At 43.0% G+C, this 17,610-nt stretch overlaps 1 protein-coding gene across 1 annotated transcript; it reads left to right on the forward strand.

Annotated features, from left to right (window-relative positions):
- Window positions 1-3,061: 3,061 nt before the first annotated feature.
- On the forward strand, window positions 3,062-17,358 carry LOC131957155 (chordin-like protein 2). Its single transcript, XM_059321884.1, has 11 exons — window positions 3,062-3,094; window positions 4,523-4,619; window positions 5,587-5,732; window positions 7,269-7,377; window positions 8,479-8,520; window positions 8,847-8,925; window positions 11,044-11,092; window positions 12,053-12,179; window positions 13,719-13,943; window positions 14,389-14,484; window positions 17,056-17,358. Exons 1-11 carry the CDS (start codon window positions 3,062-3,064, stop codon window positions 17,196-17,198), a joined length of 1,146 nt encoding a protein of 381 aa, XP_059177867.1. The 3' UTR covers window positions 17,199-17,358.
- The last annotated feature ends 252 nt before the right edge of the window (window positions 17,359-17,610 follow it).

The raw sequence follows: 17,610 nt of genomic DNA on the forward strand, positions 1-17,610 counted from the left end.
TTTAAATCTTTTGTGTTGTAGTTGTTGTTGCTGTTGTTGTTGTGGGTTAAGTTGAAGAATTAGAAGAGCTTAGTACACGAAAAATGTCTCGGTCAAGATGCGGATGGTTGTTAAGATGGTTGACATCTTTATGGTCTGCTTGCTAGGGAGCTTGTGTTGGTCTTTAAAGATGTATTCGAAATGTTATGATCAGTTCTTCTTTTAAGAACCCCCCTCCCCACCCATTTCCCCGAAACAAAAAAGAAAAATATAATTTCTATAAAAAATTCCACTCCCCTATAACGTTTCAAGGTCCCACAGGTTTAAATAACCCCCCTTCCCCTCCCTTGGAAAAACAAATGTCAAAAAGAATTTACTGGTAATGATCTTTATGAAATTGGTTACCATCCGACAAATTATGTGCTATATCTGGAGTAAGTGTTAAGTTTAGGTAAACGTGGTTAAGATTTGCTTTACGTCTTCAGTTTACAGTTTGAGACTGAAGTAGGCCTATAAGTTGAAGAAAGTAGTCGTAAACATGCGCATCTTAAAGCACACAAACTCGACTCTTTTTTCACACGATATTAAACTGAGGAAAAAAACTTTACAACTTGGTAGTTCCAGCCTGCTCGATAGAACTATAAAATTACTTTCGTTAAAACCACACAGAAAAGCGTTGTGCTTCAACACAAATTTTCACGTAGCTCTTATCAAAACAACTACCTGATAAATGAACGCAATCATTCTCTACTTCTTCATTAGTATAAATATTATATCATAGTTTTGTTTTTGAGCAGTAGTAATAGCTTTTTTTTTATATAAAAAAATAGCTAAAGAAAAACCTTTCCCATCTCATCAATAGTCCATCATATTGTTAAATCATATGGGTAAAGGTCTCTGAAACAGGTGAACTCTACTCCACCTACCCCGTAAGGTTTGTAATGGGAATTTTTTTAATCATTGATAAAAATCATGTATCTACGCATTACATAGGGTATATCTTTTAGAAAATCATAATGAACAGATCGAACCTTCACAGGCTACAAATCAATCGACCCCCACGAGAGAGACACATCACGGATGACGTCATCGACCCGCCAGTCCCTGACGTAGATCCCCCGTCAACTTCCGGTTGTACAGCGACGCCAGACCATGGACGTTCCACGGCGGTTATTTATTTAAGTCGGCCCGGGTCTTACATTCCATTTACAATGCAGGTAGGCAGCGAAAGGAGACAGAAACAGCGTTTCTTTCAAACACTTACACCGTCTTACCTTCTTTTGTTTATTGGAGGTTGGGTTTTTTTTTTCCCCCTGTGTTGACATCATAATTTCTCATCGGAATTCCGGAGCCTGTGGCTGAATCACGGCGTCTAGCTCCGCTTTGAGGAAAACAGTGACATCACGTGATGAAGTGCGGGGTAACTTAGAACTAAAGGCGTGGTCGGGGCAACGAACCCAGCTGAGGGATATATTAATTTGCTGTTTTGAGAAATAAATATAATTAGAACTCCAGCATTTATTTATTTTTTTTTGGAATCAATGAAGTAAGAGTTCAGGCATTCGTTTTTAGTAGCTCAGAATGTTGAGGGGACACTATGTCGATTCCCTACTAGTACCGGGTACGCATTGGAGCTGTGTGGGCTCAGGGACGTGCATTAACGAGTCAGGACTATAGACATTGTTTTTTCATACAATGAGGAATAAAATAAAGAAAACAAAACGACAATGTTTTGAATGACGAAGTTTTTAGAATGCCAGCAATACAATCATCATCTTTTCCCGTTAGTGCCCAAGACACATGGGGCAGATGAAGTAGAGTTTATCTGCTTCAGAGAGCTCGGTGTATGATAGGATAGTGTCAGTAGCACAATATGTGATCTTATCGAGGTGTTTTTTCTGAGGGTTTTTTAGTTTGGATTAGTGATTTAATGGGTGCTAGGTTTCGGTAGCGTAGCGAGGGGAGGGGGGGCGGGGGGGGGGGACATATGTCCCCGGGCGCCGACCTTAGGGGGCGCCAAAATGGGTTGGAAAAATAAATTGAAAGGTTGAGGGGGGTGCAAATCGAAAGTTTGAGGGGGGGTGCAAATGGAAATCTCTAGGGGGGGCGGGTGCAAATCGAAAGTTTGAGGGGGGGGGGGTGCAAATCGAAATCTCGAAGGGGGGTGCAAATCGAAAAGTTTGTCCCCGGGCGCCGGGAAGGGTCGCTACGCCTCTGCTAGGTTCAAAACTAGATATGACACGAAATGACATGGTTGTTGAAAACCCGAAAGTTTGAAGTTTGTGTCGAGAGTTAGGCGGACGTCAGGGAGCTCATGTTTTGATGCGTACTTGATACGTTAAGGGGAAATAAGCAGCAAGGCATGCAACTGACCATAGCATCCGAGGTCACGGAGATAGCTAACTCTAATTCATCTACCCCTACATTCTGTTATATCTGTAAGGTCACTTTGCTTTTACTTAAGTACAAGATTACTTTTTGTATTAGTTTTTTGTCCAGACATGCTTAGTGTGAAAAACATAGGTTTAATACTTCTTACTTCGATAAATTTTCAAATCGCCAATTTAATCTTAAGTCAATTGATTAACATAATCAGCTTACATTTAACAATTGTTTTTCAGATGTCGATAATCTGTGCAGCTTTGCTTGTCTTCACTGTTCGTCTGCTACAAACAACAATGGCCGCAGGTAGGTAGATTGGAACTCAGGCACTGTCTAGTAATAGTCGGTGGTTGAGTGTGATAGCACACAAATTCTAACCGAAAAGTGTCGACTGTTAAAAGAACATCGAGGGGACTGACATACATATACATATACATACATATATATATATATATATATATATATATATATATATATATATATATATATATATATATATATATATATATATATATATCCCCGTTTTCTATTGATGTGATCTTGGGTAGGGTCTGGTAACTGTTGTCAGTGTGAAGGATAAAATTATTGACTACCCTCTCACAGATTCCTGTGTCCTTGGGGATCAGCGCTACAGGGTGGGGGAGACGTGGCACCCCCAGCTCAACCAGTTTGGGGAGAACTCACACTGCATCAACTGCTCATGTCTGGAGGTGAGGTTTTATATGAGTTTAATGTTTGGTGTACATACACATCGACATTCAGCAACTTGGACATTTTAAACTTTGGACTTTCAACAACTTGGACATTTTAAACTCTGGACTTTCAGCGTTTTTTACATTCAACAATTTGTACTTTCAACAACTCGGTGATGTAACTAATCGGTCATTTAACACGTCGGACATTCAACAATTAGGACATTTAACAATTTGGGCATTCAACAACTTGGACATTCAACAACTTGGACATACAAAAACTTGGACATTCAACAACTCAGACATTCAACAACTTGGACATTTAACAATTTGGACAATCATCAACTTGGACATTCAACAACTTGGACATTCAACAACTTGGACATTCAACAACTTGGACATTCACCGACTTGGACATTCACCGACTTGGACATTCAACAACTTGGACATTCAACAACTTGGACATACAACAACTTGGACATTCAACAACTTGAACATTCAACAACTTGGACATTCAACAACTTGGACATTCAACAACTTGGACATTTAACATCTTGGACATTTAACATCTTGGACATTCAACAACTTGGACATTCAAAAATTGGGACATTCACCAACTCAGACATTCACCAACTCAGACATTCACCAACTCAGACATTCACCAACTCAGACATTCACCAACTCAGACATTCACCAACTCAGACATTCACCAACTCAGACATTCACCAACTCAGACATTCACCAACTCAGACATTCACCAACTCAGACATTCACCAACTCAGACATTCACCAACTCAGACATTCACCAACTCAGACATTCACCAACTCAGACATTCACCAACTCAGACATTCACCAACTCAGACATTCACCAACTCAGACATTCACCAACTCAGACATTCACCAACTCAGACATTCACCAACTCAGACATTCACCATACTTCTACGTCCAGTAATACAGCAACCTAATGAGACCGCAATGGTTTAAAACATCTTCAAATAATTCTATTTAAACATTAAGACCATAAAATCAACTTTAACCCTTAAGTAACCATCATAAAATCAACTTTAACCCTTGAATAACCATCATAAAACCAACTTTAACCCTTGAATAACCATCATAAAATCAACTTTAACCCTTAAATAACCATCATAAAATCAACTTTAACCCTTGAATAAGCATCATAAAACCAACTTTAACCCTCGTGTTCCCATCATAAAACCAACTTTAACCCTCGTGTTCCCATCATAAAATCAACTTTAACCCTCGTGTTCCCATCATAAAATCAACTTTAACCCTCGTGTTCCCATCATAAAATCAACTTTAACCCTCGTGTTCCCATCATAAAATCAACTTTAACCCTCGTGTTCCCATCATAAAACCAACTTTAACCCTCGTGTAACCATCACAAAATCAACTTTAACCCTTGAATAACCACCATAAAACCAACTTTAACCCTTTTCCACCCAGGGTGGAGAGCTACACTGCGTACACCCCGAGTGCCCCAAACCTACTTGTGACGAGCCAAGAATCATCAAGGGCCAGTGTTGTCAGACATGTGACGAATGTAAGTCTCATCCACTAATCCACATCCACCAATCCACCAACCCACCCTCCACCAATCCACACATCCACCCCTTTACTTAGCTGTAACTGTCCTCTCATGTCCTGTCTCTTTAATCTCCCTCCACCTCTGTCCCACCCTCCTCCTATGATAATCCTGCTTTAAACATCGCTTTACGTGTGCATGCGCAAACAATCATTAGATTGGTTTGTTGATTGTCATGTCCTAGCTTTTGTTGATTGTCCTGTTGTGTGTCCTGTTCTGGCATGTTAATTGTCCCGTTGTGTGTCCTAGCATGTTATATGTCCCGTCTACGCATGTTGAATGTCCTGTTGAATGTCCTGTCATTGTTTGGTTAATGTCCTACTATTTGTCATGTCCTCGTTTGTTGAATTTCCTGTTGTATGTCCTGTCCTCGTTTGTTGAATGTCCTCTTGAATGTCCTGTCCTTGCATGTTGAATCTCCTGTTGTATGTCCTGTCCACGCATGTTGAATGTCCTGTCCACGCATATTGAATCTCCTGTTGTATGTCCTGTCCACGCATGTTGAATGTCCTGTTGTATGTCCTGTCCTCGTTTGTTGAATGTCCTCTTGAATGTCCTGTCCTTGCATGTTGAATCTCCTGTTGTATGTCCTGTCCACGCATGTTGAATGTCCTGTCCACGCATATTGAATCTCCTGTTGTATGTCCTGTCCACGCATGTTGAATGTCCTGTTGTATGTCCTGTCCTCGTTTGTTGAATGTCCTCTTGAATGTCCTGTCCTTGCATGTTGAATCTCCTGTTGTATGTCCTGTCCACGCATGTTGAATGTCCTGTCCACGCATATTGAATCTCCTGTTGTATGTCCTGTCCACGCATGTTAAATGTCCTGTTGTATGTCCTGTCCACGCATGTTGATGATACCCTAGCTCTAGCCGCTTGCTCCTACGTTATCTTGTATCAGATCTTGACAACCTTCCACCCACAGTCGGGCCGGACAGCCCAGTCAGAGAGGGCCCCAAACCGTCGGGCTGTGACCTTGAGTGGGGTCACTACGACCACCTGGACGTCTTCCCGTCCAATCGGACGGCGCTCAAGCCCAAGCCTGGCCAGTGCGTGCTGTGTCTGTGTTACGTAAGTCAAGTGATCGATCTTTTTTTCTTATTACCCGAAATCGATAAGTGTTACGTAATTAGTGATGATCGATTTGCGCTATGTACATACCCTTGATTGAACGGTGTTATATACGTAATCGTCTTCGATGTATGTTATAAGTACTAGAGATCGATCTATAATCGCTCAATCGAACATTGATAAGTGTAGCTCAACGATTTAATCGACGTCTATGGGACGGAGTGGCCTAGCGGTAGAGAGCTAGACTGCTAATCCGTAAGTTCGAATCCTGGTTTCAGCCAGTAGACCGTCGGTGAGTCTACCCAGCCCCTGATGGGTACCTAACTCCTAGATTACAACAGCAGGTGAACTTAACTTCACTTGCCCCATAGACCGTAAGGTTTGGAAGGGGACCTTTACTTTTTAACTGGGTAGTGTTTAGGTGAGTTTGCTTCCCGTAGAGAAGAGACCCTTTGCGGCCCGAGCATGACCTCGGTTTGAAGGAGAAAAGTGAGGTCAGTTTGTTCAGTCCCCATTACGTTCCTTTAGGTCGGGTACCCATTAGAACTGATTGAACTCGGGTACCCATTAGAACTGATTGAACTCGGGTACCCATTAGAACTGATTGAACTCGGGTACCCATTAGAACTGATTGAACTCAGGGATATTCCATGGGTTCCACAACACTTAACATACACACAGGGTGTCAGAATTCATTGTATCGGACGTGGCTTAAGAGTTATAAAACGAAGTAGGCCGACCATGAATCAGGGTTTAAATCTAAACTTCTGGGTTTTTCTACTAAGAATTCAGGGTTTTGCTTCATTTTTTCAGGGTTTGACACGTCATTGTCATGGTTTAGGGCAGAAATCGTTAGCTCTAAAAATGAATGCGTTCAATATTATTCGCAAGACTTTTTCTTTATTTATAAATCTACCATTCCATCATTGAAGGTAGGAGGGGCCAAAAAAAACATTCTATGGGGGGAAAAAAACATTAAAAGACATTTGCTGACACTTAACAACTGACCTAATCTCCCACTAAAAGTGGGGTTCCCATATTCTCCCCTCACCCCACCACACACCACACACACACACACACACACACACACACACACACACATCCACACAACAATGTGGTCTTGCGGTGATAGGTGACAGGAAAACAAGAACAGAAAAACCCGATTAGCCGAGGCTTTAGTCTTGCTGTTTACCTGTGCCGGTATTTAAGAAAAAAAAATTGGGTCTTGCTGGGACGTTCCTTTTATTTTTATTTCATTATCTTTTTGTTGACAAACCCAACAAATACACATAAAATATTATTTAACGTTCAAATTTTTTTAAAAAAGAGAAACAACTCATGGTCGTATAATTATGTTTTCGTTTAATATGATTACTTCCCTTCGTTACTTTTTTTTTTTAAATTGTAAACTTAGATTTATTAACGTTAACGCGATTTAGATTTTTAAAAAGTTTTGTTGGTCGGTTAAAAGAAATAATAGTTGTATATTATAAAGTTGTAAAGTAAAGTACTGACCTTTGACCTTTGTATCCGCAGGATTCCAAGTTGATCTGCCATTTAAAAACGTGCCAGCCGACGTTAAAGTGTCCGAACCTGGTCGAGATGGACGACGATTGCTGCATGCACTGTGACGTCACAGACGCAGGTAATCATGGCGCTCACACACCTGGGTGTTTACTTCCTGTGTGCGTGGTGTGTAGCTCTGACACGGCAATAGCTGCACGCTCATTCTAACTATGACTATAGACACATTAGTGCTGGATATACTCTAGTGCTACAGACACACTACTGCTAGACATACGCTAGTGCTACAGAATCGTTAGAGCTAGATACACTCTAGTGTATAGACCAGCTAGTGCTACAGACACGCTAGTACTACCTACACGCTAGTGCTATAGACACGCTAGTGCTACAGACACGATAGTGCTACATATACGCTTGTTCTATAGACACGCTAGTGCTACAGACACGCTAGTGCTATAGACGAAAGTACTACGGACACACTTGTGCTACAGACACGTTAGTGCTAAATACAAACTAGTGCTAGTTACAAGCTAGTGCTACAGACACACTGTTGCTACAGAAAGTACTACAAACACACTTGTCATAGATACACGCTAATGCTACAGACACGCGTGTGCTACATACACGATAGTACTACAGATTCGCTATTAAGGTTTTATTTGTCTGTAGTGCTACTTACACGAAAGTTATACATCACTGCTACCCGATCATCATCAAGATACACCAGCGGTCGGCAACCTTTTGAAGCGGAAGAGCCAAAAGTTATAATTTTCAAAATTTCCCTGGTTTTAAAGAGCCACTAACATTTTTTAATTTCAAATATTTAATTTGTTTATTAAGATTATTAGTATTTGTTCAAGGAGCTGGAGAGCCGCATCTTGAGATCAAGGGAGCCGCATATGCGGCTCGCGAGCCACATGCGGCTCGCGAGCCGCAGGTTGCCGACCCCTGAGATACACACATAAGTGCTACCCATCTTGAATGTCATTCTCATCGATAAAAATAACTTTACATGATGACATACGACTATACCACCATTAATTAAAAGCAGCCATTTTAATTATTAAAATTAACATCTATACATTAGCATGGTGTTTACTTTTTGTTTTAGAATTAGTGTTATTTACCTAACTTAATTTGCTAAGTAATACATAATAGAAAATATTAAAACGTGTTACACGTTTAGTGATACATTTTATTGTTGATTTTTTTTTTCCGGCAGGTACCCCAGGAAACTCTGCAAAAACAAAACAATCCTCAGGAGGTAGGTTTTCTCCCTTGAATAATTTACTCAAAAGCTGGGATGGGTTTTGTCCCTTGAATATTTTACCCAAATGCTGGGGTATGTTTTGTCCCTTGAATATTTTACTCAAACGCTGGGGTAGGTTCTCTCCCTTACAATTATTCGTTGGATGGGGTGGAATGGGACATACCTAATTAGGCTACACATGCAAGGCGCCGCGCGGGGTAGCCCATCCCCACCTCCATGAGCTAACCCTACAGTTTCCCCCCCCCCCCCCCCCCACACACACACACAACCACACACGTGATTCCCCCTCACCTCAACTGACCACTCGTACTCGTCCACAGATTGTGTATCGTCGACCTCTGAGGTCCACGCCAATGGCAGCACGTGGAACCCTGTTATCTTCTCCTTCGGTGAGGTCAAGTGTGTCCAATGTCGGTGTTTGGTGAGTCATCATATTACGTCACAGTGACTCTCGTAAAGGCTGAGCGGGGGGGGGGGGGGAGGTCAAGTGTGTCCAATGTCGGTGTTTGGTGAGTCATCATATTACGTCACAGTGACTCTCGTAAAGGCTGAGCGGGGGGGGGGGGGGGGGAGGTCAAGTGTGTCCAATGTCGGTGTTTGGTGAGTCATCATATTACGTCACAGTGACTCTCGTAAAGGCTGAGCGGGGGGGGGGAGGTCAAGTGTGTCCAATGTCGGTGTTTGGTGAGTCATCATATTACGTCACAGTGACTCTCGTAAAGGCTGAGCGGGGGGGGGGGGAGGTCAAGTGTGTCCAATGTCGGTGTTTGGTGAGTCATCATATTACGTCACAGTGACTCTCGTAAAGGCTGAGCGGGGGGGGGGAGGTCAAGTGTGTCCAATGTCGGTGTTTGGTGAGTCATCATATTACGTCACAGTGGCTCTCGTAAAGGCTGAGCGGGGGGGGGAGGTCAAGTGTGTCCAATGTCGGTGTTTGGTGAGTCATCATATTACGTCACAGTGACTCTCGTAAAGGCTGAGCGGGGGGGGGGGAGGTCAAGTGTGTCCAATGTCGGTGTTTGGTGAGTCATCATATTACGTCACAGTGACTCTCGTAAAGGCTGAGTGGGGGGAGGGGGAGGTCAAGTGTGTCCAATGTCGGTGTTTGGTGAGTCATCATTTTACGTCACAGTGACTCTCGTAAAGGCTGAGCGGGGGGGGGGGGGAGGTCAAGTGTGTCCAATGTCGGTGTTTGGTGAGTCATCATATTACGTCACAGTGTCTCTCGTAAAGGCTGAGTGGGGGGAGGGGGAGGTCAAGTGTGTCCAATGTCGGTGTTTGGTGAGTCATCATTTTACGTCACAGTGACTCTCGTAAAGGCTGAGCGGGGGGGGGGGGAGGTCAAGTGTGTCCAATGTCGGTGTTTGGTGAGTCATCATATTACGTCACAGTGTCTCTCGTAAAGGCTGAGCGGGGGGGGGGAGGTCAAGTGTGTCCAATGTCGGTGTTTGGTGAGTCATCATATTACGTCACAGTGTCTCTCGTAAAGGCTGAGCGGGGGGGGGGAGGTCAAGTGTGTCCAATGTCGGTGTTTGGTGAGTCATCATATTACGTCACAGTGACTCTCGTAAAGGCTGAGCGGGGGGGGGGGTGGTCAAGTGTGTCCAATGTCGGTGTTTGGTGAGTCATCATATTACGTCACAGTGACTCTCGTAAAGGCTGAGCGGGGGGGGGGGGAGGTCAAGTGTGTCCAATGTCGGTGTTTGGTGAGTCATCATATTACGTCACAGTGACTCTCGTAAAGGCTGAGTGGGGGGAGGGGGAGGTCAAGTGTGTCCAATGTCGGTGTTTGGTGAGTCATCATTTTACGTCACAGTGACTCTCGTAAAGGCTGAGCGGGGGGGGGGGGAGGTCAAGTGTGTCCAATGTCGGTGTTTGGTGAGTCATCATATTACGTCACAGTGTCTCTCGTAAAGGCTGAGTGGGGGGAGGGGGAGGTCAAGTGTGTCCAATGTCGGTGTTTGGTGAGTCATCATTTTACGTCACAGTGACTCTCGTAAAGGCTGAGCGGGGGGGGGGGGGAGGTCAAGTGTGTCCAATGTCGGTGTTTGGTGAGTCATCATATTACGTCACAGTGTCTCTCGTAAAGGCTGAGCGGGGGGGGGGGAGGTCAAGTGTGTCCAATGTCGGTGTTTGGTGAGTCATCATATTACGTCACAGTGTCTCTCGTAAAGGCTGAGCGGGGGGGGGGAGGTCAAGTGTGTCCAATGTCGGTGTTTGGTGAGTCATCATATTACGTCACAGTGACTCTCGTAAAGGCTGAGCGGGGGGGGGGAGGTCAAGTGTGTCCAATGTCGGTGTTTGGTGAGTCATCATATTACGTCACAGTGACTCTCGTAAAGGCTGAGCGGGGGGGGGGGGGAGGTCAAGTGTGTCCAATGTCGGTGTTTGGTGAGTCATCATATTACGTCACAGTGACTCTCGTAAAGGCTGAGCGGGGGGGGGGGGAGGTCAAGTGTGTCCAATGTCGGTGTTTGGTGAGTCATCATATTACGTCACACAATGACGCTCGTAAAGGCTGAAGGGGGGGGGGGGGGAGGTCAAGTGTGTCCAATGTCGGTGTTTGGTGAGTCATCATATTACGTCACAGTGACTCTCGTAAAGGCTGAATTGGGGGGTGGGGGAAAGAGCAAGTGAATGTCGAAATATAAATCATGCGGTGATGTTGCAACCAGGGGCGTAGCGAGGGGGGCAGGGTGGGGCGGGGGGTGCGGACCGCACCGAGTGACACCATTTAGGGGGGTGACACCAAGGCAAAAAATAGCAAAATATATAGAGAAAAACTTGAGGGGTTGGGGTGCAAATCGAAAACTTGAGGGGGGAGGGGGGTGCAAATCGAAAGTTTGAGGGGAGGGGTGCAAATCGAAAATGTGAAAGTTTGTCCCCGGGAAGAGTCGCTACGCCTCTGGGGGGGGGGGGGGGGGGTGACACCATTAAGTGCCGCACCGGGTGACACCCGACCTCGCTACGCCACTGGTTGCAACAGTACCAAGTGTGATTTTTTTTTGGTGTTACCAGGGGCTGTCTGCACCCTTGCACCCCCGAGTAACGCCAATGACGACCACAGTTATATTTAACAGTAATTATACAGCACACTACACTATCACCAATGTGATCCCAAGTTTGGAAAAATAAATCTACACTAAACTCAGTCTAAACATGACTGTCTTAAACATTACACCTAATACAGCCGCTGCATAAAGACATGTAATTCTTTTTTTTTTTTAAGCCATTACAACCTGTTGATTTAACCAGTGGCGTAGCCAGGATCGTCTCAAGGGGGGGGGGGGGTTCCAATTTTTACCCGGGGACAAACTTTCGATTTGCACCACCCACCCCCTCAAACTTTCGATTTGCACCCCCTCCCCCTCAAACTTTCGATTTGCACCCCCCTCATACTTTTTATATATATACCGAGGGGTCTATGGGGGGGGGGGGGGTATGACCCCCCTAACCCCCCTTGCCTACGCCACTGGATTTAACTTGACCTGTATGACCTTAACCTGTTAACCTTGCTCTTGTCCAGAACGGGATCATCGACTGCTACAGACTGCAGTGCCCAGAGGAATCGACCCTAAAGTGCGATAATCCCCAGCCCGACCCAGACGGGTGCTGTAAGGAGTGCCCCACGGAGAAGCATCGCCAGGTCAAAGGTAAAGTTCTGGAAAATGTTTCCACTTTTCCGTTACGTGGTACCAAACGGTTATTTTCTAGACATTTCTAGTTGTCGTCGTGAATATTGGTAGTTTTGGTGAAAAATTGGTTATGATTTGTTGATGTTTGGGTTAGGGGGCGCCAAAATGGGTCGGAAAAAACAAATTAAAATCTCATTTTTGCTGCTTTTTTGCATTATAAATATAAAAAGTATAATGGGGGGGGGGGGTGCATATTGGAAGTTTGAGAGGGGGGGTGCAAATGGAAAATTGAAATTGAAAGGTTGTTCCCGAGGAGGGCTCCAAATTGAAAGTTTTTCCCCGGGCGCCGGGAAGGGTCGCTGCGCCTCTGGATCAGCTTGATATCCAACGAAAAAGATGAGAAATTTTAACTGGCGTAAACTATCCTAAAATTGTAAAGCGTGAGTAGGGGCAGTGGAATAGAACATAATCTCCCTAACAACAATGAGCCGAACCCAAATTGACATGTAGAAGTAATCGGTATGTTTTAGGTCAGGGTGGACTTATGGGAAAAGTGAGGCGTTTGGCCCAGGCTAGGATTTTATTTAGATTTCAGCTTAGGGTTGGATTTATATATATATATATATATATATATATATATATATATATATATATATATATATATATATATATATATATATATATATATATATATATATATATGAATGTCTAGCTAACCAGTGAAACCTGATTCTTACAATATATTTATTTTTAATTTATCTTCTTCCCTTTTTACCAAAGACACACAGGGCAGATAAAGATAAATTACTTAAATGATCTCGGAACACGTGGGAATCATGTGTACAGCCGCCTTTACTTTTCTTAACGTGAGTCAGGTACTAGAAAGAGCTGGGTGAACTCACGGTCGTCCTACAGACACGAGCCCTGGATCCGAACTCGAGACTTTGTAGCTAGGAGAGATGGGGAAGGGTGTTGGAGTGGAGGGGGAATCACGTTGTTCCATTACTCCAGTATCAACGCACGCTGTTCTCGACGTTTTTTTTTTTTTTTTGTCTCCGTTCTATGACTGGCCGTACTGAATCAGACCGGTTCCAAGCGGCCTTCAGTGCCAGGGCCCATTACCGGAAACAGATAATAAACATCTGGGGTGAACTCATTTCCGGTGCTGACGTGTAATTTGTTTTGCATGTAGGGAACCGCGGGGGGGGGGGGGGGGGGGGGAAGGAGGAATTCACAGTAGAACCTACACCATCTTGTAATTAACTTGAAGTGTTTATTAAAGGGAGACTAGTGTTTTATCTGTGCTTCATATTTTTGATAAGATGAAGTGGATGTAATCCGGGTTTATAAAAAAAACAATTTTTTCAATATTTAATTTAAACTGTTATCTCCCTTATTTCGTTTAATTACAGTATCGCCTGTGGGCTAGTTAGAATACTCACTATTTTATCTAGAAATGTCCGAATTAATTTGAAATAATTTTGCGTGTGTATTTTTAAAGATAAATCGAAACAGTTTATTTGTTTATGTTTTAATTGTCTTTATTTCAATTATCAGACGGTAAAATAAGGAAGGGAGCGAACAAGAAAAAGCCCACTAAAGGGTCGAGCAAGCCCATCTTCAGTACTAGTATGAGCTTGAATGACGTCATCGGTAAACTGTGCCTACCCAAGGGAGCTGAACGTGTTGTGTACTACACAAAGGGGGATAATTTTCTTACGCTGGCCTTTGATGACCCGAAGAAAAATTTGATTGAACAGATGCATTGGGTGATTAAAAGAGGTTGGTGATTAGGATTTGTGGGGGGGGGGGGGGGGGAGGGGGGGTAGTGGACAGGGTTAGGGGTTGAGTGGACAGAGTTAGGGTTAGAGTTTATTGGTTGAGAGGTTAGTGGTTAGTGGTTAGGGTTGGAGGGGGGGGGTGTTAGTGGATAGGGTTGGGTTGGGCTTAGGGAGGGTTGAGGGGCTAGTACATTGGGTTAGGGACTATTGGTTGAGGGTAAGGGTTTGTGGATAGGGTTGGGTTTAGGGGATATGGGTTGAGGGGCTAGCAGACTGGGTTGGTTTTAGGGGCTAGGAGTTGGGATAGTGGATGGAGTAGGGATGGTGGTTAGGGTTAGTGGGTAGGATTTAGTGGTTGGGGGTTAGGATTATTGGGTTGAGTTTGTAATTAGGGTTTGTGGTAACGGCTGGTAACTAATTTCATCGTGTTTTCATTTTGGTTGCAGGTCGGGTTCAAAGTTCAGTGAACAAAAAGGTTACTGACACGGTCGGGTACCGCAAGAAAACGACGGTCGCCGACATACTTGGTGTTATAGACAAAAGTAAGTTCTGCCTTGTTTCATCCAGTAGGTTTTGTTCGGGTTAGGGTGAGTGTTCATACTTAACAACTCACCGTACGGATTTAAACTAGGCCATCTAGATGAAAAACGGTGCTGAACATTTGAGCTGACAAAGCCTGGTGGTCTGATTCTTGATTAGATCTAGTTTGAACTGGATTTAGATAAAAAGTTAGGGGTAGATAAAAAGAAAAAAAGAAATCTAAATTCTTGTCGAATTTAAAAGCGTATTTTTCCCCAGATGTAATTACATTCCAGAGCTTATCGCTTAGATAATGTGAAAATTAGTCGTGTTGGTGCAGTTTTTAATGACATTGAAATTACCTGTTTGTTTAATTTAATTTAGTTAGGTATGACCCTTACCAAAAATAATGAAGTAGTTTTTGTTCTCATAGTCAAATACAAATTTATTCTATGATAAAATAAGACTACAAATTTTCCGGATTCACAATTTGATATTGTTTATTTAGGTCTCAACATTCTTTTTTGTGCTCTTTGCGATTACTGATCTACCAGCATCTCCTTATGTGGAGCTAGTACATGGGTGACTTGCATGGGTCACTGTTGGGCTAGTGCATGAATGACTTGCATGGGTCACTGTTGGGCTAGTGCATGGGTGACTTGCATGGGTCACTGTTGGGCTAGTGCATGGGTCACTGTTGGGCCGGTGTATAGGTCACTGTTGACAAGGTGTATGGGTCACTTCATGGGTCACTTTTGACCCGGTGCATGGGTCACTTACATCGGTCACTGTTGACCCGGTGTATGGGTCACTGTTGGGCCGGTGCATGGGTCACTTTTGACCCGGTGCATGGGTCACTTACATGGTCACTGTTGAACCGGTGCATGGGTCACTGCTGATCCGGTGCTCCTGTCACTATTCTGACGTCACACAAGTGACTCTGCTATCAGTTTAAAACTTTAAAACACACCATACACATAACCATAATATTTATCTCGCAGGGTCATTCTTAGGTCAATTGTCACGCGTTCTAAAAATAGATTGGCTAGACGAAAAGTGCGTTGAATATCGAACTTTCTTATCAAGAAGTAAGAAATAATTGCGATAAATTATACCGATCGTTTAAAAAAATATCGACGGTAATATCTTATCAACACTTAAAGTTAATGTGTGGTTTACAGTAGAACTTAACACAACAAGGGGTAAAGTCCACGGCTTCCAAATATCAAAACAGTGTGTTGATTCAAAGATTGAGATTTACAGCAAATCAAGTTGATAGTTTCTTATCGTAAGCTTGGAGTTGTAGGGCAGTTAGCTTAATATTTCTTATGGTTGGTTATTGTTATTAGTGTCTAGGTTTATTTAAGTGCTCTTGTTCTAATGAGCGGATGACTTGGAGGGGGGGGGGGGGGGGGGTGTTAGGAGATGGAGTTTGATGTCGGGGACGAGCAGAAGGGGTGGGGGGGGGGTGTAAAGTGGGGTGGGGGGCTAGAAATCGACCCCAAAAAAAGTGTGACGTAATTTAATACACTTGCTGTTTACATTGCGAGTAAGTTTCTGAAGTGTGTACACTCAATGCCTGACTTTACTTTCATAAGGGTTATATCTAGTAACATTCAAAACCGCTAGAGTGTTCTATAGATTCTAGACGAAAAAAAAATTCATCGTTGCTATGGATCTTCTTCTTCAAGCTTCTTCCAGGTTCATGAAGATCGTATTTCAAAGACGGCACTTTGCCAACAAACTCGATAAGTGAATACTTTTTAAAAATCTCGAGCCATAGCAAACCAATCTTCCCCATCTCTCTTTCACCGTAGTGACGCGTTTTGTTTTATCTCCTTTTAGTTCCATTCCAACGCATTTACTGTTATTAATTTTCTTACGTAGGGGTAGCCTACATCCTCTTTCTCCCCCCTCCCCTCCCCCCCTCACACACACTTCTTTCTGTTATTTCGTACTCACGGTATTTCTTATATGAACATCTCCATGGGCGTAGATTTAAAATTTTTATCTAACCAGTATATCTTGTAACTAGTAACAGAGCTAGAGAATTTCTAGCGGAAAGAAAATAGCGCATACTCCGGCCTGCAGCCTATTTTTACTGAATCGTCTCCTAAAAAATTGATACGCCAACTTTCTGAAACACTGGGAGCCTACATGTAACGACCTAGTAGTAAGGTTTTGTCTAGTGGCCACGTAGAAAGAAAAGATTACATATTCCACCATTCTGTTTTTTTTTTCCACCTTTACCACTTGTCCGGTTCCCATGGTGAAAAGCCAGAACACAGCTAGCTGCCATTAATACTAGGAGAACCAGATTTAACAACACCAAACTAAGGCCGGACGAACTCTGAGACTAAAGTACTATTAAGTTACTCTTTCGCCGCATGTCCCAGAGGAAAGACAGGCAAACTTACCATAAGCGGAAAATTCCGGTTTAAACTAAAATATGTTTAGATCAGCTGTTTCGTAGCTTATCTACAAAACAGATAATTTTTTTTAAAATATCGCCTTCATTGCAATGTGAAGAGCAGTAAATCAACGTAATTAGACCTACATATAATTAATGAAAATAATTACTTCTTTAATTTCAGAAAATTTGAAAAGATTTTTGCGGCGATTAGAGAAGCGACAGGGCAGTTGCCCCAAGAAGTGCCGGCGGAAGCTTGTTGAGAACGCCATCAAAAAAATGCCGGTCAAAACTCTGGACTTAAAGAAAAAGAAATGCGCTGCCTAAGTCATTGGTCCTCGACAGCAGCACAATCATAAGTCACCTGAGACATGCTGACTTGAGGTGGTTTGTCAAAGAGATTTATGACTTCATTGACACATTGTCCAATTCTGAGTCAACTGTTGGAGTGAACTATTGAAAACAAACAACAACGTAGGTAAAATTAAAAAAAAAACTAAGTGAAATTGAAAGAGATTTTACAGTGAATGAACAAACTGTTTTCGACGTGTTTTAAAAATACTGCCGTTATTTAAATATATAAACAGTGGCGGAGCTAGGAGGTGTGGAGGGGGGTGCTAGCCCCATCGCCTGAAATGTGTTGCAAGATTTTTGAAAAAAAAAAATGTGATTTTTACTTTTATTGCTTAAACAATCATACTTTTGTTAATCAACAATATATTGATTGTATTTGTGATTT

The sequence above is a fragment of the Physella acuta genome, unplaced genomic scaffold (genome assembly GCF_028476545.2).
Source record: "Physella acuta isolate Inbredline_101_S28 unplaced genomic scaffold, ASM2847654v3 ptg001214l, whole genome shotgun sequence".
In the NCBI taxonomy this organism is placed as follows: Eukaryota; Metazoa; Mollusca; class Gastropoda; family Physidae; genus Physella; species Physella acuta.

What these genes read in the sequence shown, in the direction of transcription:
- LOC131957155 (XM_059321884.1), top strand. Translation starts at nt 3,062, where the DNA reads ATGTCTGGAGGTGAGGTTTTATATGAGTTTAAT. An exon ending in AACAAAACAATCCTCAGGAG is followed by an intron (nt 8,521 to 8,846) that starts GTAGGTTTTCTC and finishes ACTCGTCCACAG; the next exon opens with ATTGTGTATCGTCGACCTCT. An exon ending in TTCTCCTTCGGTGAGGTCAA is followed by an intron (nt 8,926 to 11,043) that starts GTGTGTCCAATG and finishes ACGCTCGTAAAG; the next exon opens with GCTGAAGGGGGGGGGGGGGG.